Source organism: Ambystoma mexicanum, chromosome 9 (assembly GCF_040938575.1).
Source record: "Ambystoma mexicanum isolate Mex_15411 chromosome 9, UKY_AmexF1_1, whole genome shotgun sequence".
In the NCBI taxonomy this organism is placed as follows: domain Eukaryota; kingdom Metazoa; phylum Chordata; class Amphibia; order Caudata; family Ambystomatidae; genus Ambystoma; species Ambystoma mexicanum.
The window spans coordinates 657,095,507-657,117,429 of NC_090931.1; the positions used below are offsets into that span (position 1 = coordinate 657,095,507).

The following is a 21,923-nucleotide window of genomic DNA, read 5'->3' on the forward strand; positions in this document are numbered from 1 at the left end:
AACGATCGACCTCCTCTTCGAATTGGGTTTCTCAATCAACGAGAAAAAAATCAAGCCTGGTGCCAAGCACCTCCAAACAGGTCATAGGAGCTGTCCTAAACAATCAAGAGGAATTGGCCTTTCCATCAGAGGAAAGAATTTGGAATCTACTAATGCAAATTCCTCAATATCATTCCGGTCGCCAGATAAGGGTGCGCAAAGCGATGTGTTTGCTAGGCATGATGGCGTCATGTATTTACCTGGTTCCCCACGCGCGCCTGCGCATGCGATCCATGCAGGAATGGTTGGCGAAACAGTGGTCTCAGGCAAGGGGTCAGTGGGACGATCTAGTGGCCGTTTCGCCAACACTGGTACAAAGTCTTTGCTGGTGGACAAGAGAGAACCTCTCAAAGGGGAAACCCTTTTACAATCCAGAGATACAGGTGGTAGTCACTACGGACGCGTCCCTGTCGGGGTGGGGAGCACACCTCCTTCACCACACAGCTCAGGGTCTCTGGTCTCACACAGTGGCCAAGAATCACATCAGTCTGCTAGAACTTCTGGCTCTGGCGGTCTTCAAAGCGCTTCGAGCGTTCAAAACCCACCTGTTGAACTTGTCAGTGCAGATCTTAACAGACAGCACGACGGCGATGTTTTACATAAACAAACAAGGGGGCACTCATTCGCCAAATCTGTCCAGGCTTGCCCAGAGAATTTGGACACGGGCACTCAGACGGAACATTTACCTGTCATCTCAACATGTTCCAGGGGATCTCATTTCACTAGCGGACGCTTTGAGCATGGATCCACTCCCGGAAGAACACAAATCGTGTCTACACGAAGAAGTCGGGCGAGACGTCTTCTCACAGTGGGGTTTTCCCACTATAGACCTATTCACCACAAGCGAAAACAGACAATGCCCAGGATTCACATCCAGGTTCCCCCAGCCGGGCTCCATGGGGAACGCTCTATGGATGAACTGCTCGGGGATGTTTGCCTACGCTTTTCCACCAACCCCTCTGTTGAGGACGGTGGTCAACAATATGCACAAGGAATTGATGATGCTCATCCTAGTTGCTCCCATGTGGGCGAGACAACCGTGGTTCCCGCACCTGCGCAAATTGGCAGTGTGCAAACCCATCAGAATCCCGTGCTGGCAAAACCTACTGTCCCAGCACGAAGGACAAACAGTGCATCCTCAACCCAGCTCGATGAACTCGGCAGCATGGCTCCTGAAGTCATAGAGTTTGGCCATTTCAATCTACCACAGAGATGCATGGATATCCTAAAAGAATCAAGGAAACCAAACACAAGACACTGTTACTTTGATAAATGGAAGGGATTCGTTATTTGGTGCCAAAATAAACAAATCAACCCAGTTGATTGCACTCCTTCCAATATTGTCACCTGCATGCTCCACCTGCTTTGACAGTTGGAAAGTACCAGTGGTTAAAGCCTTTATGGAAGGGGTAAAGAGATTCCACCCTCCAATTTGGAACCCACCACCAGGATGGGACCTTAACGTGGTGCTTGCTAGACTCATGCCCCCCCCCTTTGAACCCATGCATAAAGCTAGTCTCAAATACCTGACCTATAAAACTGCCTTCTTAGTAGCCATTACATCCATAAGAAGGGCCAGCGAGATTCAGGCTCTGTCAGTGCAGGAACCTTTCTTTACTGTTCATAAGGATAAACTGGTTCTACGAACTCACCCTAGGTTCTCATCTAAATTCATTTCAAAATTCCATGTTAACCAGTCGATTGAGCTACTGGCCTTCTTCCAAGAACCCAAGAGCTCTGCTGAGGTGAAACTACACAAACTAGATGTGCGAAGAGCGGTCCTCTACTACGTATCCAAGACCAGACCGCTAAGAAAGACAGATCAACTGTTCGTCTCCATAGCTACAGGCAGAGAAGGAGATCGCGTCTCTAAAGGTGCCATCTCAAAATGGATAGTCAAATGTATCCAGCTGTGTTACTCCCTTTCAGATAAAACTCTGCCTTTTACGCCAAGAACCCACCCTACAAGAGGCACTGGGGCCACTCTGGCTTTCATTGCAAATGTACCCCTTGACACCATTTGCAAAGCAGCTACATGGAGCTCTATTCACACCTTTACTCTGCACTACTGCATTGACACTCATTCCAAGACAGATACTCAAGTGGGACAAGCGGTTCTAAGACATTTATTTGCTCATGACCCTTCTCACATCCCACCTCCTTCTTCTCGCTAAACTATGCACAGCATGTGATCTAAGCAGATTCCACAAGCCTCAGAAGGGATACATTACTCAACGTAATTATATTTCTGATGCTTGTATCTGCTTAGATTCACATGCGCCCGCCCTTCCTTCCCTCTGAGAGAAGGCGCATGGATGCTTGTAGTCTTATCTATCTAGCTATCTATCTGCTTGGATAATCTGTACTCGCGCTACTCCTCATGCTACCTCATGTCAGAAAAAATACAATCTGAGGGTCCTACACGCGTGAGGGATCATGGGTACAGTGGATGTCACACTAGGGATAGTATTACTGGCACGCCCTAGGTCGACGCTCATTTTCGAGTTTCGAAAAACAAACTGTAATACTCTGCAGCTTCCACTAGATGTCAGCCTATGCACAGTATGTGAATCTAAGCAGATACAAGCATCAGAAATACGATTACGGTGAGTAATGTATCCCATATATATCTATGTTGCTATTCATTTAATAATCCTGTTCTCCTATTACAATTTTTTGTTCAAGAAATAGTTTATCCACATGTTCTCGTTCCTTTATCAATGTTCTGTGTGACGTTGAGTTCATACTTTACCTAGATTGGTAAGTGAATCACAAGGGATTATCATTCGAACGTTTCAGGAACCGCAGCACTGGACATAGGTTTTATACAGTATTGAGGATGTGTTCCTGTAACTGTGCCCAAGACAATGTGAATCACAAATGAATAGTTAATACAATTAATGTTTAGTAATAATTTGTAAAGATTATCATAATTATGTAGGAATAACAAGCTCTGTAGCATAATATTAGAATTCAGAAAAGGCCTACAGGTCTTCTGAGATATAAATATATATAAAGGCAAAAATATTGTTACAGGTAAGTAACGGTCACCACACATGCAACCAGTATAACATATTTTAAGTATTTAATATCACCTGGTATAGGTAAAGAAATTGGCTGGATTAACTTGTGAATCTTTGTTGTTGATGAATGTAAGCTGCGGCATGATGCCTGGGCTTCTTATGCAGGCATCATACCCCAGTTGGGTCTAGTCTAGCAGAATCGTAAAGTATGAATGCTTTCCTTTGTGTTTCATTCATGTGGGAGTGAAAAAACACTTCTCCAGTAGCAAAAACTCCATGCCTTGGCAATTGATTATAGTGCCACTGTGGGTGTCATCCCCTCACTCTTTATTGATCGTGGGATGCTGGAATCAATATACTTGGATACTTGCTACCATACTCTGGGCCCTTTCACTGACCTTACATTTCTTGCTTTGTTCCAGAAGATTGGCCTCAGTGATCAGATCATGTCAAAGTATTTCGCTGCAAAAGATGGAATTCTTGGTTTCCTAGGTTGTAATCACTGATTTCACAAATGGCCACCGTCTGTCCACCCGACTGACTACACAGTTGTGCTTGATTTTTCCACGAAGAAATAAAATGCTTTGCAAGGGTCTATGGTCTACAGGGGTCCAGGAATGGCCACGTTCCTGGCACAACCGTGACAAAAAAAGGGGAAACCAAAGAGTGTGGCCAATATCAATATTGGGCAATAAAGCATCATAAATAGAGGAAAAAGAGGTGTGAGGAGACACGTCTGGCAAATATTTAAATGCACATTAATTCTGCCTCCAGCTAACCTCTCAAGTCTATTCTCCTACTATCCCCATGCTTTGTTCCCCAATCTGAGACCGGGTGAGCAGTGGTCACATATGGCTTGCCTCTGCAAAGACAGTGCTACTGCAATCCATTCATAGCTATTTCTCTTAGATGAGGGATAACCCCACCTGATCCGCTGTTCTCTTCTTTTATCAGTGTGCGCAACTGGTTTCTACGGTGATGGCTGCACTAGAGAATGTCATTGTCGGAATGGAGGAACCTGTGATTTCGTCCATGGCTCCTGTACATGCCCACCTGGTTTCCAAGGGTCCTTCTGTGAACAAGGTAAATTCTGGGTATTCCTTAACCTGAAATGCCCGTTTATATGTATAGTAGGCATGTGTGAACATTGACCATACAGGGAGGAGTGGCTCAGGCATTAGATCTATGAAGAAATGTGTTTTGTTAACAATCGTGTCACATCAGATGAGATCATATATTCAAAGATTCTGAAAGGCTCCATGGTGGTTCTGACAGCACTAGCACAGACGTGGGGGTCTATTAGGAGTGTGTGCGCTCTAGGAAGAGTCCCAGTACTACAGCATTCAATTACCGTAGAACAAATCTGAGGACATGTAGGTGCTGCATGATGTAGCTCAGGAGACTCAACCCTGCCTTTACTGAATGAAGAGCGCTGATAATTCAATTAAAAAATACAGTAATGGCTTGCAGTATTGGAGTTGAAGGCCCTTTCTTGTAGATTCAGCCTGCATTCATCCATGAAAGAAGCAGTTTGTGTTTTGATCTTTCCTCCAGTCCTGCAGTGTATAGAAGCATTTTAGCAGAGTCTGGTCACCACAGAATATGTTAAATATGGTTATTTCATCATGTCCTTCGCTTTCATTATCTGATTTGAACTAACATTGAAAGTGGACTTTTATCTAAATTGTGTGTGAGGAACAGACTGTTTGGATGCAGTTTCTAGAGACCCCTCATAAGTTGCTTGCTTTTTCTCCCACTAGAATGTGCCCCAGGATGGTATGGCTCACAATGCCAGCAGGCGTGCAAGTGTGAGAGCATGTGTCCCTGCGATAGACAGACTGGCAGCTGCAATTTCACTTATGAGTTTGGGATGAACTTTTCCTTATATAAAGGTACTTAATTTCTGACTCTTGCCTCTTTGTTTCAATCCTGTTAAGGATGTGCTAAATGTTTTAAATTCTAATTTTCCATTGTTTGAAAATGTTGCTGTACAGGTGGTGCACAATTGTCTGTTCACAGACATGTACGCGTTTGCATGTCTCTGCCAGTATACCCACTTACCAATGTTATACCTGCATACATAAGTTGGTGTGCATCTTCAGAAACACATACCTGTGTACAGCTCTACACACACTAGTCCATGCACATATCTGAAAGTCGTTTATCCCTGTATATGATAGTGCACACCTACTGGTCCACACTAGTGCACAAATGAAGACTGTTGAATAACACTGCACACACCGTCTAAAACATGCACAACTGTTAGGGGAAGGTTGCAAGACCCAAACTCACACTCTCTAACATTGTGTTATATTTGTGAAGCACAGCGGTCTCCGTTTCCATTGTCTCTTGCCACCATGTGAAATCTGGCTAGTCGAGCAAGTGATCTGCTCAAGATCAGTTTCTCTCTGGAATGATTCCTAGGTGGGGCTGAGGGAAAAGAGGCAGTGGTGGAGAAAAGTGGGGTTGCTGCAGCTTCCAAACATCCAAAATAGGTAGAAGTGCATGACTTGTGTGTTTCAGCATAGGCCAGGTTGGTGGTGCCCTTCGCAGTGCCTGGTTGTCCGTATTAGTGTGATTTTGTGCTTCAGTGTAGTGTCACGACTCGGGAGGAACAGATAATCCAGATAAGCATATGAAAGGTTCTTAGCAGGTTTTATTTCGGAGATCAAGGATAACAAAGTCAATCAGCATAAGGCCTTCTTGCCCTTGGGTTTTAGCATTCACCAATAATGTTGCCCACCCATATAAAGACCAATCTACCACTAAAGAGCCTGCCTAATGAGCAGTAGGAATGCTGTCTCCTGGGTCAGTGCTTCACTTAGTTTGGGCAACACTCTGACTGAGTCTCAAGTGAGGTTGCAAGATGGTCTGTTGGGGGCAGGGTGGGGTATGTAGCCCAGAGGAGGGAAGTCTGAGCAAAAGGGTGCAAGGAAAGGAGCATTCAGGTTTGTTAAATGCGTGGCCTAAGGGGCCAGAGGTCCAGAGTCCCTCCTCAGTCTTGTATCAAAACAACTCCTGGGTACCCGTCCATGATAGTTTGGCAACCCACTCAGTCCCATCATTTTTTGGAGTGTCCCAATGTTGGGTAGAAAGCCTACTTTTTATCTCATGAGTTAGCCCCCTATACTTGTTGATGGCTTTTCTGGGTTTTGGACTTTATTTTTCAACCCGACCAGGTTTAACCCAAAACCTGACTAAGAGTGAGGCTCGGTTTTGTGTGTTGTGCCGAAGAGTCCTTACAACTCCTAAGGCATGGGAACCCTCAAAAGGTGTACCATAGTGTCTCAGAGGAGGTGGTGCCCTTTCTCTTTTAGTCATGTGGCTAAACTAGTGGCGGCTTGTTTGCCTTTGTAAAATGGTTCCACAGGGTGTTATCAGTTTGACATGGCTGGGTCCTTTTTTGACGCCCCCCCCCCCTTCATTTCACAAAATGGGTTCTATGTATATTCATCGCCCGTTTCTTTTTTTTGCGGCACTTTTTGCAGAAAATGTTTTGCCGAAAACAAAACAACTTTTTATTTTATTTGGGGGGGACCTCCCCAAACCCCAAAACTTCCCTATTATTTATTCCCTATACACCACCTCACCCTACCGTTTATATGCTCGCCCACAGCCCCCATATTCTTCAATTTTTTTTTTTCTGCAAAACATTTTGGGCAAAAAGTGCTGCGGAAAACATATCTGGTGATGAATGAACGTCGTACTCCCAAAATGGCGGTTGTCTTTGTTTGCCTTGAAGACCTGAGGCGCCAAATGACTATCCGTTGTCCCTATTTGTCTATGGTACGTGAGGGGGGTGGCCATCGGATACCTGTATGCTAAGAATGGGCTATGAAGTCGTCCTGAAACCATCTCTGACTGGCAGATGCCTGTCTTGGTCAGTGTTGATTCACTCATTTGTGTGAGAGCCCTATCCTAATGCATGGATGTGCTAACCAACGCTCTTATTTGAATTATGCTTGGTGTGTGATTAAGTGCTGTGTTCACTCACTGCCTCCCGTGAAGAATAAAAGCAGACCCCATTCCACACTCATCTGTTCTACTTCTGGAACTGCATTCCTGGACTGTCTATTGCTCCAGGAAGGACTGAAGCTCTGCACCAGCTTCTGTTGAGGTGCACCGAATCTGACAGCAAAGCTCTGCCTCTCCAGAAGCCCAGAAGGAACCCCCTGCAGCGCTTCTTCCTGCTCAATATGGGGGTGGAGGGGGGGACAACTAGATCACAACTTCTAATCAAAGGCCTTATCTCTCTAAAGTTCCTGACTGTGCCCACATCGACGGACCTCGAAGCAGGAACCCTTTTGCTGCTAGGATTCTGAAGTCTTTGTGCCAAACCAACCTGAGTGTCTCCATCCCAGGATATCCGGCAATCGCCCTTGTTCAGTTGTTCCCATCTGGGAAGTCCCAGGGACCTCTGCTGCCTCTGATCCGGCATCCGTACTGCTAAACTCTCCCCACAGTCCATCTTCCGTGTCTTGGTCTTTTTTGGTGCGACTTTGCAAGCTTTTCTTCTATTCTTGTTCTTGCCTGGGTTCTTTTCTAACTGACCCCCCACTCTGAGAAGCCATATCCTGCCAGAGAATAAGGGAGGAACTCAACTACCGCCAACCTCTGCTGCTTTGCTTTTCAGTGCCTCTGGCTCAGACCTTCAACCTGCTAATCACTAAATCATCAATAATCACTCTTCCTTACGGTCTTGGATGGAGTCCCTACTGCACCAGTGTCACCTCTGGGAACCAAGGTGATCGTTAAACAATGTGCACAGATCGCTTCTGGAAACCACCAACCTCTTACTGTAGAACTGTGTTTTTTGTACCCAGGGTATTGCTCTCCTAACTTGCCGGTGCTGCAGGCAAGTCTGGTTTTCATTTGTTTCTTCACCCCGGGCCCTTGTCTCCATCAGCAATGTTCTTCTCTGGATTTAACTCCACCAGATCTCCAGAAACTATTCATCTGGGCTCTTTCACAGAGGGTAACTCTTTCCCACAAAAGACTGCCCCAAATCTCCGCAGCTAGTCTGCTTTGGTCTCTCTTGAAACTTTTTGGCGTAAATAGTGTTGCTTACCGGTCTCTACATTTTCCCTTCTAATAATTACCCCACTCCAACTCCTGAAAGTTGGGCTTGGGCTGCTCTGCTGCACTACTCCTTAAGGAGCCTGGTGAGCATGAGGGAATCGCTGGTGCCCCTAAAACAGGATGACATTCTCGAAGACCCTTACCATAGGCACTGAATGATAGTCTCCCTAACACCCAGCACACCTTGTTATGGCTTGGGAAGGGGTGAGGAGGGTGCACTGACTGTGGAATTTGTCTTGATCTGGACTCTTGGCATGTTCCTCATCAGTGTTTGGGTCATGGATTGACAAACTGACCCATGTCCTCCCAGAAACTGCCTGGCCAAGCCTGTATGGGGCCCATCTTGCCTTAGCGGTTTCTCAGTGCATCGGGGTTGCCAGGTGTTCTGTACCCTATTCAGTACTTCAGCATAGGACTTGCCCCCCGTTCCTGGGTTTTCAAGCGTTAGCAAAGCTTCCTAATTTAGACTTGTGCCCTAGCTACTCCCACCAAGGACTAAGGACTACAGCTCTCAGACAGCTTTACTCTGTGCTTCATGACCTCTGGGTGTGGACGTTGCCAGTCTCTCTACACAGTTAGGAGCATTCCCCACCTATCCTATCCTTTGAACATGGATTTGCATAGACTCTGGCTCTGCTGGCTTTTTAATTTTTAAATTTTTATTGTGTTAAGTTACATGGAAATCCTTTACAAATTATTTAAGCAAGGAGAAAGCAAGAATTGAAACATATGACATTTTCCTTATACCATCTAAATTTCAGATTCATTCTTCTTAAAACAATATTTTGTATCAAAATAACTCTTTAAAAGTTTAAAATCTTTTCATTCAAAATTACCATTTTGTTTTCCTATATAATTCAACCTTTACATATAATTGAAACATAGTTAGACACCCTTCTTTTGTTTTTCCATTACGTTTCCTAGAAAAAAACACTACATCATTATTCATCAACAAGCCATAATTGTACATCAATCTCTGCTAGGATTTTAGTGAGTCTAATGACTAGGTTAATACTATTTCCCCACATACATTTATTCCATGAGGCGCTCCTTGATAGGGCAGATCCTGAGTGCCAGTAGGTCCCAAATTCCTTCACTCTCAACGCCTCAAATTAGTCACAAAATATCACTAAATGCTTCAAGGTCTCAACCACAGTTGGAATCCTACAAAAACAGCATTCCCCCCTTTGGATACGAGACATTTCCTTTTTCCCAATGCTGCACACGCTTGTTGGTGTGAAATTGATTCAATCTGCACCGCAGATATAGCCCTCTTGCAGCTAAACCGGGAAATGGCAGGATATATTTGGGTAAATCACCCAATTTCCTCCTAAAAAGTGGATATTCAGTATAGGCTTTATAGTTGCCAATCCGATCCGACGGGACACACCAATTTAGCAATTGGAATTTATGCTTACAGCAGGGTAAGCCTGCAATAAGCTCTTCCTTTGATACTACAATCAGGTCAAGAATTGCATCCATTTTTTTTGGGACAAATTTAGATAAGGATACCAAAGACCCTGAAGCAATCCTAAGATTCAGATCTTCGTAAAGCGAGTTCTTAGGAGGGACTAACATCTTACTATAGTTGTTATTCCAATTCCTTTTGGCTGAGAGAGGTAGTAAGCCTAGTTCATAGTGAATTATATTGTTGGGAATTGATTTTGCCTGACCTAACACTTTTTTCCACTATTTCCCCTGAGCAATTTCCAGAAGGTCATCAATCTCTGCAGTGCGGATATCCAAAATATAGAGAATTGATGGTTCAATTTTTAGCAAGTAAAATTGTATGATGGGCAGTATAGAAAAGTTACAATATTTACGGTATATGATACACATCTGAGCAGTCAAAGGCTTAAGTTTTTCATTTAACAACTCCTTCCCCCATCTCTTAGAATTCTGATCCGATAATGTGTATCCCAGGTACCTAACAGCTTTTGCAATCTCAAGATTCACCTTTCCAGTGGTCCATTTGAATTTTAACACCCTTTTTCTCCCATCTGAGAAGATGATAATCTGTGATTTTGCCTGCTTCACCTTTAGATTAAGAGATTCAGCAAATTTGGAGAAAAGATTGTTTATTCTGCAACCCAAACAGAGTTTTGTCCAATATAAGCAAATCGTCCGCAAAACTGATCCAATTTAGTTTAAGGTGGGCTATTCGCACAGGGTAAATTATAGCATCCTTCCATAAAGTTTAAAGATCCGAAAGGTAAAGATTTAATAAGACCGCTGCCAAAGAGCAGCCCTGCTTTAGTCCAACTTCCATCACTATTGCCTCAGTAAGTGCACCCAATTCATTCAGGCATACCCTATGGTAGTAGAGTGCAGAAGTGCGATTAGCGCTACTAAATGCACCGGAAAACCAAACTGGATCATTTTGTCCCACAACAATTCTCTTATCACATTGTCAAAAGCTGCGCTTCGATCGAGCGCAGCCATATACACCACTCCCAACATGAGGGCGTTTCGTCTGACACTGCAAGTTAGAGACAATTGTCACATTCAGAGGGAAACCCATTAATTTCCTAAACCCTATCTGGAATTTAGACAGGGTGTTGTGATTATACATATACTCCTGCATTTCCTTCAGAATAAGTTGGGACAAAACCTTAGAGGAAGCGTCCGTCAACGCAATAGGTCTAAAATTGGCAGGTTCATAAGTAAGCCCTTTTTTGTAAATGGGAACTATGATCGCAGAACACCAGGTAGCTGGAATCTGCCTAATATTGTCAAATTTGTTCTTGAGTATCCACACCCATAAGTGAGGGTCTGTTTTTATCAGGCAGGATTCCTTTAATTTAACAATAACATTCCCAATCTCTTCCATGGACCAAGGGCAGCGCTCTACTGTTAGTTTAGTTTATTTGTTTGTATAACGCACTGAACCCAGGGGTAGCTAGGCGCTTGGTATTGAGTACAGGTTACATAAATGTGAAAGTTGATTAATTACAGGAATTTACAGTTACATAGTATAATATACAGAAAGTGAATCAGGTGTTTGTTGATGTTAATTACCAACATGATTAAGATGCAGTGAATAAAGTCATTTACAGGATTGAGTGGTGGGAACAACTACGCCAGGTTGGTATAGGCATAGTTTACGAGTTTATACAAGTTGAACATGGAAGAGGTAGGTATGAAGTTATGTGCAAGGGATTGCGGATAGGAGCCATGCTTTGACTTTGAAGCGGAAGGCGGGGAAGTGATGTTCATCTAAGAGGCATGGAATTCCAGGTTTTAGCTGCTAAGACTGGGAAGCTAGTGCCGCCTGATTTCTGGAGTCTGTATTTGGGAATGTTGAGGCAATGCACGTAGTTAGTTCTAGTGGGTCTGGAAAATGTCCTGGTACAGAATTTGTCGACCAGGTATTTAGGGGCTGTGTTGTTAAGGCATTTGTGATCATGAGGGTTCTGAATGTGATTGTCTTTTATGGGGAGCCAGTTGGCTGTTTGTCTTGCCTGTGTGATGTGGTCAGTACGTGGGATGTTGAGGGCTGCCCTAAGGGCGTTATTTTGTAAGATTTGAAGTTTTTGAATATTTTGCTTGCTGGTGCCTAAATATAAGGAGTTGCAATAGTCGAGTTTGGAGAGTATCAGAGCTCTTGCCAATATGATACAACAGTGGGTGGATAGAAAAGGTCTGCAGGCCATTCATTATAAGTTTTGTGGTGTAGGTCGAGGCGGAGGCGGTTGCGTTGACCTGTCTTGATAGTGTCAGGGTGGAGTCTAGGTAGACACAAGTGTTTTGGCATTATTGGAGACCTTAATATGGTTTCCATCGATGTTGAATGAGTTGTATTTTGGGTCAAGTTTGTTGAGGCGTTGTTTAGAGCCGATGAGTAAGAGCTCGGGTTTGTCATCGTTTAGACGAAGCCTATGCTTTGCCATCCAGTCTTGGATTTTGCTGTAGATTTCATTGAGAGGGGCTGAGTCTTTTTCATAAGACCCTGTGAGCGTGATGAGGATCTGTGTATCATCTGCATAGTTGGTATATAGGACATTCATGTCATCAAGGCGGTCAAATCACATCTTGGTAAAGATGTTATAGAGGGTAGGGGAGACGCAGGAGCCTTAGGGAACTCTGCACGTGATAGGTGCAGGTTCTGCCGATGCGTTGTCTGAGAAGACCCTCATGGATCTTTCGGATAGGAAGGATTTGATCCATTTAGCTGCTTTGGGTGAGAAGGAGGCAGAGGTGGTTAGCATTGCGGTAAGGATGTTATGGTCGACCAGGTCGAAGGCCGCCGAGAGGTCAAGAAGTAGAAGGAGGGAGGAGTGGCCTCATCCATTTGGATTTTCAGATCTAGAAGGGCTGTCTCTGTGCCGTGTCTAGGTCTGAAGCCAGATTGGCGGAGGCCCAGAAGGTTATGCGTTTCTAGATGTTCTGAATTTGGATATAGGCTGCTTTGTCAAGGATTTTTAGCAGGAATGGTGTTAGGCAGAATCCTGTGCAGTGCCCTTAGGGACCACTACACAAAATTATGACTACAGGTGGTAATACAAGTTTTACCTTTGGTACAAGCCTGTACTACTATCTTAAAGTGGTAGCAGTAGCGGAGCAGCCAGGCTTATCTCAAGAGTATATGAGCAGTAGCAGAGATTACACAAAGGGACCACAATTACTGTGATTCGAGCAAACACTGACTCAAGGTTTCAGGTAAAAAATATAATTACATTTATTTTTAAACCGTTTGTTATAAACACAAGACTTCTATTAATTCAAAACCACACGTAAAATATACTACAACCAACCAATTCACTTTGTACGGTATAACTTCAAGGTAATTACCCTATGTTTTAACGGACCGGTGTTGTGAAACAAAAGACGTTACCGGGAATACATATGCAACCACTTTTTGACAGTAATGACAGTTCGGTCTTACCAAAGAAACGCGTATCCACGGCAAGAAATGTTACCGGGGCAAAAACACACTTAGCACCTGAGTTACCCAGCGAGAGTTGGGGGCAAAAATCATAGGCAATACTTTTGTCAAGGCAGACCGAATCAGAGAACACTCATGGACAGAAATTCAAGAGTCAATAGGCCGGAGCCAGGGTCAAGTGGAACCGGGTTCCTGTTGTCGAGGATCACACAGTCGGATAGTTCAAGATTCACGTTGCCAGGAGTACTTAGATATTGTCAACAGAGGAAGTGAAAGTTGTAAGAAGGAGAAAAGACAAGGGCAAGACTTGGAAGAGGAGAAAAGGGATTCACTATAGTTCCTCAAGCAGAACACAGTACCTTATTCAAGGAAGAAGCTGGTGCCACGGCAGTTGTTCCTGGTAGCTTCCTGCAGACCCACGGTTCCTGGAGCTTCGGCAAGAAGGACGACGTCTGGAGGGGTCTGCACCACACAGGGATGAAACTGGCAGCAGTGACGGTGAATAAAAGGTGCGCTCCTTAAAAACGGGAGAGGCTCTTCAGGTGGCTATCCGGACCACTACAGCAGTGTGCAGCGATTTCGACCACGAAGAGGACCCTCTGGCTGTAGAAGATGAGCTGGTTATCCCCACTAGGCTCAAGGGAAGAAGACTCCGGACTGGATCTTCTGTGGTCGTCGAAGGGATAGCTTAGGACTGCAGCAGGGCTTCACCGGGACGGGAATGTTGCAGCAGCCGACTTCTTCTCCGCTTCTGTTCGGTTCCTTGTAGTTCCAGTGGCGACTCTGACTTCTAGCCCAAGAGTCCTGCCTTTTATGCGAAAAAATCCCCCATTCACACAGCCTGGCTGTCAATCACGCAGCAGGGGGGTTGTCCAGCCCGGACAGTTCGAGGCTAATATGATAGCCTAAAACAATACCACGTTTATATAGTATAATCGCGGTAGAACAGTTAGGGTAGATACCACTGCCACCAGCCAAGTCTAAATGTTAAAAGAGCGAAACAATGCTCTAGGAGATAAAAAGGGCTAAGGATTAACCCTTTCCAGTACTCCATGTAAAATGGGGTGTACTGGATATGTGGTTATTTGACTAACTTAATATTAATTAATTATTATTATTAAGTAAAGTAAATGGCAACTTTACCCTTTTCTGGGGGACTGTAGTCAGCCTCAGAAATGGAGTCAGTGGGAAGTCAACCCTGGGTTACTGCACTCAAAGTGCTGTGTAACACACAAAAGAAGGGGGCTACTGAAGTGGTGTACTCCAGAGTCCACAATCACAAAAACAGATGAAATACACATGGCAAAACATGGGTAAGAGTGGGGGAAAGGCTCACACTCTTACCAAGTGGCAAAAATAAACTCCAAAAATCCAGCAAAGCAGCTGGGGGACTCATTAGGTGAGGGAAATTAGCCATATAATGAGAATTCTCCCTAACAAATGGCACTGTGGTGATGGGACGTTAGTTGGTGGGAGTGTTAGGGTCTAGGGTGTTTTTTTTAGCAGTGGTTTGACCGAGCCGTCTTTCAGATTCTTGGGTACACTGCATGTTGTGAAAGAAGAGCTTATGAGCGTGGTGATGAATGGTGCAAAGTCTTTAACTCCTTCTTTATTGAAGGGTGCGGGACAGATGTCCCCTTGACATTTTGGAGGTTCGAGGCTGGAAATGTTGGCTTCCACCTGAGTGATGGTGACTGGGACAAATTCGAATACTTCTGCGTTGTTGGGTTGAGGTTTGTGGGTTTGGTTGGTGTTGGTACATTTGGTGGGTATGAGGAGCCTTTTGACTTCTATTTTTGTTTGGAGTAGGACTATTTTGTCTAGTAGTGCCTTTTGGATTTTGGCACACAATGCAGCGTCTTTGACACAGGTGTATTGGGGGGGAATGGGTGCTTCCATTTCTCTGAGAATGGTGAAGAGTTCTTTTACATTGGATTTGGCGTTTTGTATTCTGTTGTTGAAAGTGTCACTTTTGGGTTGATAATAGCTTTTTTGTAGGAGGTGGCAGCTATCTTGAAGAGATCTTTATTGTGGGGAAGAGGGTTTTTTTACCATGTGGATTCTGCAGCTCTTTTGGTTTTCCTCAGTGCCTTTAGTTCAGGTGTGAACCAATTGTTGAGGTGGTTGGGTTGTTTAGCTTTTCTGGGTTTGATGGGGGTGATTTGGTCTAGCGCCAGTTGTACGTTTTTATTGAAGGTGTTCACTAGAGCTTCTGGGTCAAGTATGGGGGTGTGGGTGGATTAATTATAGGTTGGATGAGTGGGCGGATAGCGTCCAATGTGATGGCCTTGTTGTTCCGAGTCGAGTTTGGAGGAGACTGGGTGATCACTTTGGGGATGTGAGTTGAGTCCAGCTCGAAGTGGATAATAAGCCGGTAAGATAGCTCAGCGGGTTGAGCGATCGCTGCTGCGATCTGAGCGTGATCTGCAGGTCGCAGGTTCGAATCTCGGCAAGGCCAACTCAACTGCTATATAAATAACACATCATTATCATTATAATGTGATGGTCGGATCATGGACATGGGTTATTAGAGATTAGGTTCAAATTGCAGTTTAGGTTGGCTACCCAATCCAGGGAGAGTGCCATTTCAAACATTTGGGGAAATTAAAATTTTTTTGTGATATAATCCACCCATACTGATGCTAGTATGGCTGGTTCCTTCTGCCCTATAATTGGGGTGTTGAGAGTTCTAAGGATCGCCCAGGTTTTTCGTGTATCACACTTTAATAGATTATACATCATACGTTGGTTGTCTTTTAAAGCAATGTCATATCTGAGTTCTTTCATCTTATTTTTTTTTTTTAACTTGTTTATTTTAAATCAAGGCAGGTTGATAATTACAAAACATTGTCACCAACTATCATTCAGGCATGTTGATCCCCAGTCCTTTTTTCCCCCTGATCTCCTCACCCCCTCCCCCTGTCCCACCTTCCCTTCGGTCCTCGGAGGTGGATTCCTCCCTCCTAGATTGCCTATTTTGCGCCTCAGAGTCTATGTGTCTCCCTCAGGGATCACTTGGTCTTTCAGGATCCATCGGGCACTGGTGGGTTTGTAGGTAAGAGCGGGGAAGCGCTGGTCGTATTCAAGTACTGGGGCCCAAATATTCTGGAATTGGTGGAGAGTTCCTGCCTGCGCTGCCGTCACCTTCTCCGCAATCAGAATATCCCAAAGCTTAGTCCACCATTGGGGCATGTGAGGGCCTTCCGGGGACTTCCAGGCACGGGCCAGCACCGTTTTCCCTGCTAGCAGACAGTGTGTGAGTAGTTTCGATCTGGTCCCGGAGCGTGGGTAGATTGCGGGAATCGGGGCTCCTAGCAAGACTGGCTCTGGTTCCAACGGGCTTGCCGTTCCGGTGATTTGCGCGATGGTTCCCAAACACGCCTTCCAGAATTGCTGACTCTTTGGGCAGCCCACCACATATGAAAGAAGAAGCCTGGGTGGCCACATCCTCTCCAGCAGGAATGGTCTAATTGGGGATTTATGTGGTGGAGTCTAAGGGGCAGGTAATACCATCGTCACATGATCTTGTATGCGCATTCCCTATTGGTGATGCAGGTGGATGAGGCGTGAGTTCTGGTCCAAATGTCTACCCAGGTTTGGTCGTCTATTGGGTGACCCAGATCTGCCTCCCACTGGGCCATGCACCGAGTTCTTGCGATCAGGAAGTCACCTAAGAAGCGCCTATACAGAGTGGATACTTTCCCACGAGCTGGAAGATCTCCAAGTGTGAGTTCCAGGGCGGTGGGAGGGCGTGTCGCTGCTTGCAGAGTTTGAGGGTGCGAGCACCAGTGGCGCAGTTGGATATAGATGAATCTGCCCCTTTCCTGGAGTTGGAACTTTTCCTTACATTGCTCAAATGTGAGGGGCCTCTCTCCCGTATATAGCTGGCCCATAGTCTCTAACCCGCCATTTATCCAGTTCTGAAAGTTGCGGGGGTGTGCTCCAGGTGAGAATGCCGGATTATGGAAGACCGGGGATCGTGGGCTCAGGCCTCTTGGCACTCCCTTACTCTTCAGCGCCCAGTCCCAGGAGCTTAGGGTATGTTTGGTTGATAGGAGGAGGTCTCCCCAGTGTGCTCTGAGGGGGGTGGGGATGTGTGGCAAAAATCGCAGGGGTAGGGGCACTCGCGATTGTTCCAGTTCTACCCATCTAGGGCGATTTGTAGTAATTTTCCACGCCTGGACCTGAGCCGCCATTCTGTATGCCCGTAAGTCTGGGACCCCCAACCCTCCCAGTCTGGAGCCCCCTAGTAAGGCTCTGAGGGGGATTCTCGCTCTCTTACCTTTCCAGATAAATTTCAACATCTTTCTCTGGATATCGCGAAGAGTTGGTGCGGGAATCGCTACTGGAGGGAGGCGCAGGCGTAATGCACCCCAGCAGTGAGAACTCCTGGGTCGCCCAACGTTTCAGGTCTCCTTCCAGTTCTTTGAACAACCGGGGGAAGTTAGTTTTATATGTGTCTTTTGGGTCAGCTGGGATGTAGACCCCTAAGTAGGGGATGGCTCTTTTTTCCCATGTTATCGGGCACATCTTGGCCAGTGGTTCACGCTCTGCCGGGGTGAGGCCGATGCTTAAGGCCGATGATTTATCGAAGTTTACTGTAAAGCCTGAGACCTCACCATAGCTGGCTATTTCTTGTAGCGCATGTTTCAGGGATGACTGGGCCTCCGAGATCGTGAGCAGTACGTCATCTGCATATAGGGTGATTTTGTGTTGTGTGGGGCCACTCTGTGGGCCTTTGATCTGGTTGTTTCGCCTGATTCTCTGAGCAAAGGGCTCCATGATGAGTGCAAAGAGCAGAGGTGATAGTGGGTAGCCCTGTCTGGTTCCGCAGGACAGGGGGATCGGAGCCAAGCTGTGCCCGTTGATTCTCAGGAGGGTTCTTGGTCTGCTATAATTAGCTAGAATCATCATTTGAAATGCTGTCCCGAAGCCGAAGGCCCCCAGGGTGTGTTTCATGAACGCCCAATCCACTCTATCAAATGCCTTGGCCACGTCCGGTGCCATTAAGATTAGTTTCTGGGAGTTCCGGGAGGCAAGGTCTACCAGGTTCAGGGTTCTCCGAATGTTGTCTCCTGTCGTGCGGTGTAAGATGAAGCCGGCTTGATCGGGGTGGATAATCTCCGGTAGGATGCGACTCGGGCGATTCGCCAAAATTTTGGAGTATATGTTTGCGTCAATGTTCAAAAGTGCAATCGGCCTATAGGAGGTCAGGTTTCTCTGATCTTTTCCTGGTTTGGGCAAGAGGATGGTGGTTGATTCCTGCATCGATGAGGTTACTGATCCCGTTTCCCTGAAGGAGTTGAACAAAGTTACTAGGGGGGGAATGAGGTGGGATCTGAATAGTTTATAGAATCTGGTTGAAAAGCCGTCCGGGCCTGGGGCCCGTGTTTTAAGTGATTTAATGGCCTCCTCAACCTCTTCCTCTGTAATGGGCTTCTCCAATTCGCTCTTCATCATGTCGGGGAGACGGGGCAATGCTGCCTTCTGCAGGTATTCCATCTGTTGCGGTAGGTTCCGTTGGGTTGCCGTCATGATTTGGGTTAGATGGTCTGTTGCCAATCGTTGCTTTTCGGGTTCTGAATATAGTATGACCCCATTGGGATCTTGCAAGCCGGTGATCGTATTAATGCGTCTCTGCTTGGCCAATTTGGCCACCAGGAATCTGTTTGCCTTGTTTTTCTTTGCGTAGTACGAATGTTTGGCTTTCACCATCAGCAGTGCGGTTTGTTCTGCATAGTGGGCTTCTAGTTTCTTCCTCGCCATGCGTATGATTTGCTGCGTCTTAGGGGACCAACCCTTTTCCCTGAGGACTGCCTCAGCTTCCTCCAGCTCATCTTCCAGAGCTAACCGAGTCTGTCGCCTATCCCGGTGATAGGCCGCTCCCTGGGCGATCAGGGTGCCTCTAATCACTGCCTTCATTGCGTCCCAGTTATTCGCCAGCGAGGTGTCTGAGGCTGGATTCTCGTCAAAGAAATTTCTTATCCCCTGTGCGATCTTGTCTCTTGTAGCCATATCATTCAGGATAGGGTTGTATAAGGACCATTTACGTAGATTATCGAGTTTGGGGTTCTGGGCCCGGAGTTCCAGGATCACTGAGGCGTGATCAGCTATGACTCTTGTGCCGATGGATACCTCCTTGATGAAGGCCAAGGTTTGCGGGGAGGTCAAGAAAAGGTCGATCCTCGAAAAGGTTCGGTGAACGAATGAGTAAAAGAAGTAGTCTATTTCGGTGGGGTGAAGCACCCGCCATGTGTCTACTATCTCTAACGACCTGAACAGCTGGAGGAGGCTTAGTGCTTGGGCAAAATCGCTTGGAGTCGGGGGGTGCGATCTGTCCTTGGTGGGGTCAGGAACCCCGTTGAAATCCCCTTCGATTATCATTTGGCCCTCTACGAAGCGGGCGAGAGACAAGCCCAGGGTGTCATAAAAGTGCGATTGACCAGAGTTAGGGGCGTACACCGAGATAAAGGTATATAGGTTTCCTAGTAGGAGGCATTTGACAGCTATATATCGGCCTTCCGGGCATGTTTTCGTTTCCAGAACCTGCGGGTTCGTCTTTTCTAAAAAGGATTGCAGTGCCTCCCTTTTTGCTTGCTCCAGAGGCGAAAAATTGAAGTGGAAATAGCTGAGAGCGAAGCCGAGTAACATCCGCCGGCAGCAGATGAGTTTCTTGGAGCATGGCTACCGCAGCATCTTCGTCCTGGAGTTTTAGTAGAATTGCTTTTCGCTTGTTAGGAGAGTTCAGTCCATTAACATTTAGGGAGAGAAGCCTCAGGATTTGGTGGTCTGATGTCCTTTCTTTCTCTATTACTTAGGTTGGGGGGGAGCCGGGAGCTGGTGATTCAACTGCCATTTCCACTGTGAGTCTTTAGAGTATCATCCTGCGCTTGAGGTTTTAACGCGGGACCCCAACAGGGGGCCGCAACTTTAGGGTGGGCCGACATTGTGAGTACGGACGCACCCTTGGCCAACTGTCCCATCGAGCATTGTGTACTGTGAGTTTCCAAGGAACCAGAGGTGGAAAGTATCCTTGGAATGGGTATGAGCCATGGGTATGGCCCGCCTCCTCCATCTTCGAGGCTTATCAGTTTAGGATTTAGGTGGTGGTTCTAAATTTAGGTGAGGCCAAGTGAGTTTGGGCTAGGATGATGTTAGTATCTGGGGACGCAGGAGCGCCTCTGATCATCTCCTTCTATTGTTCCGCTCTGTTGTCGACCATGACGATCGTCTAGGCTTTGGGGAGGGGAGTGGTTCAGGGTCCCCAGCCCCCTCCGGGTTCGGCGTGGAGGGCTCTCGGGGCGAGGTCGGGTGCATGATTTTCTCTGCGTCCTCCAGGTGGCTAATCCGGCGTAGGGTGCCTCTGTATGTGAACTGCAGAGCCGTCGGGAACAACCATCTGTAGCGGACCTGCTGGTCCTGGAGGAAAAGTGCCAGGGGTCGGAGTGCTCTCCATTTCTGTAGGTTGAGTAGTGAGAGGTCCTGGTAAATCTGAAGTGGAGTGCCCTGGAAGGTGACATCCTCCCCTTGGCGGCTGATCGCTGAAATCGCCTCTTTGGTCGTGAAGAAGTGGACCATAGTGATGACATCTGGGGGGGGGGATCTGAGTCCACCCCCCGGCGCGGGCGTAGCCTGTGGGTCCGGTCTAGCAGGGGCTGAGATTTATCCAGGTCCGGGAGTAAGGCCTCGAAGAAGCTCCCCACGTAGTCCGTCAGCTTGTTGTCGGGGACGGCGGTTGGGACCCCCCGAATGCGGAGGTTGTTGCGACGTGCCCTGTTTTCAAGGTCCTCGTGTTTAAACTCCAGGATCTCGCATTTGTGTTGCAGGGTATTAATGGATCTCTGCATTTCCCCTAGAGTAGTAGTGTGATCCCGAGTCTGGTCTTCGACTTCTCCGAGTCTCTGTTCGACCTCCGTAACCCTCTGGTCTGTCTGCTCCACTTTGGTGGTAAGTTCTGAAAGGCACGAGCGGAACTCTGACTTAATGTCCGCCATGAAGGCTATTCGGTCCCCTTTAGTAGTGAGGGCTCCCCTGTCCTCTTGTGGTTTCTGTGAGGTCAGTTTAGGACGATCTTGCTTCTTATTTTTATCTGGTGCGGCGAACATGGTGGATATATCCGTGCCCTTGCTAACTTTTGATTGCCTGGACATGCTGGTTGTGCTGGGCAATCTCGGCCGGAAGAGTCGCGGAGGGGACTAGGATTATAGGCGACGACCCCAGGGGTGAATATCGCTCCAAGCTCCCTGCTTGATCCGGTCCCGAAGAGTCCAGAGAGTTGTTGGGGCAGTGGGTCGTGTGCTTCCGCCGCTAGCTGTCAAGGAATATTCAAACGTAGCAGAGAAGCTGGCGGGAAGCAGCCGTTTCCCCGCAGTGTTCCAGGTCACTGGATGGGTGGATGGGCTGGGGCGCCCCAGGAAGTGATATGCCGGGGGGGACCTTGGGTGATTGCTGGGGGCCTCTGCCTCTTCAGCAGGCTAGGTCCGGTTCAGGACGCCTCGATGTGTGCGTCAGGGTCCCGAGTCCGCTCAGGAAAGGGGGGGAGAGGGTTCCAGCACCCCGCTCGCAGCCGAGCATACGAGCCGCCGAAAGAAGTCCCGGCCGTGGATACCAGTCGCCACTGGCACGATCCGGGCAGTTCTGTGCTGGCGGGTTTGCGGGCCCCTGAGGAAAGTCAGGCGCCCGTCCGCTCTTCTTCCTTGGCACTCCACAGCTTCGTCACCGCGAAGCACGCAGTATTCTGCTAGGCTCCGGTGTGGCTGCCATCTTGTTTCCTTCGGCTGGTGACGGGGGCAGGGTTCGGCAGCTGGATTCGGGTAGAACGGTCCTGCGTTCGAAGATCATGTTGGCCCAGGTTGTGCTGTGTAGGTTCCGGTCGCCTTAGATGGTGTTGGCGACCC

General features: G+C 46.9%; 1 protein-coding gene across 2 annotated transcripts in view; it reads left to right on the top strand.

Annotated features, from left to right (window-relative positions):
* Window positions 1–21,923, top strand: part of NAGPA (N-acetylglucosamine-1-phosphodiester alpha-N-acetylglucosaminidase) — a 330,108-nt gene that overhangs the window by 217,935 nt on the left and 90,250 nt on the right. For both annotated transcript variants that reach the window (XM_069615430.1, XM_069615431.1), the window contains exons 8-9: window positions 4,017–4,145; window positions 4,823–4,954. In XM_069615430.1, coding sequence (XP_069471531.1) covers window positions 4,017–4,145; window positions 4,823–4,954 — 261 coding nt within the window. The remainder of the gene's footprint in view (window positions 1–4,016; window positions 4,146–4,822; window positions 4,955–21,923) is intronic.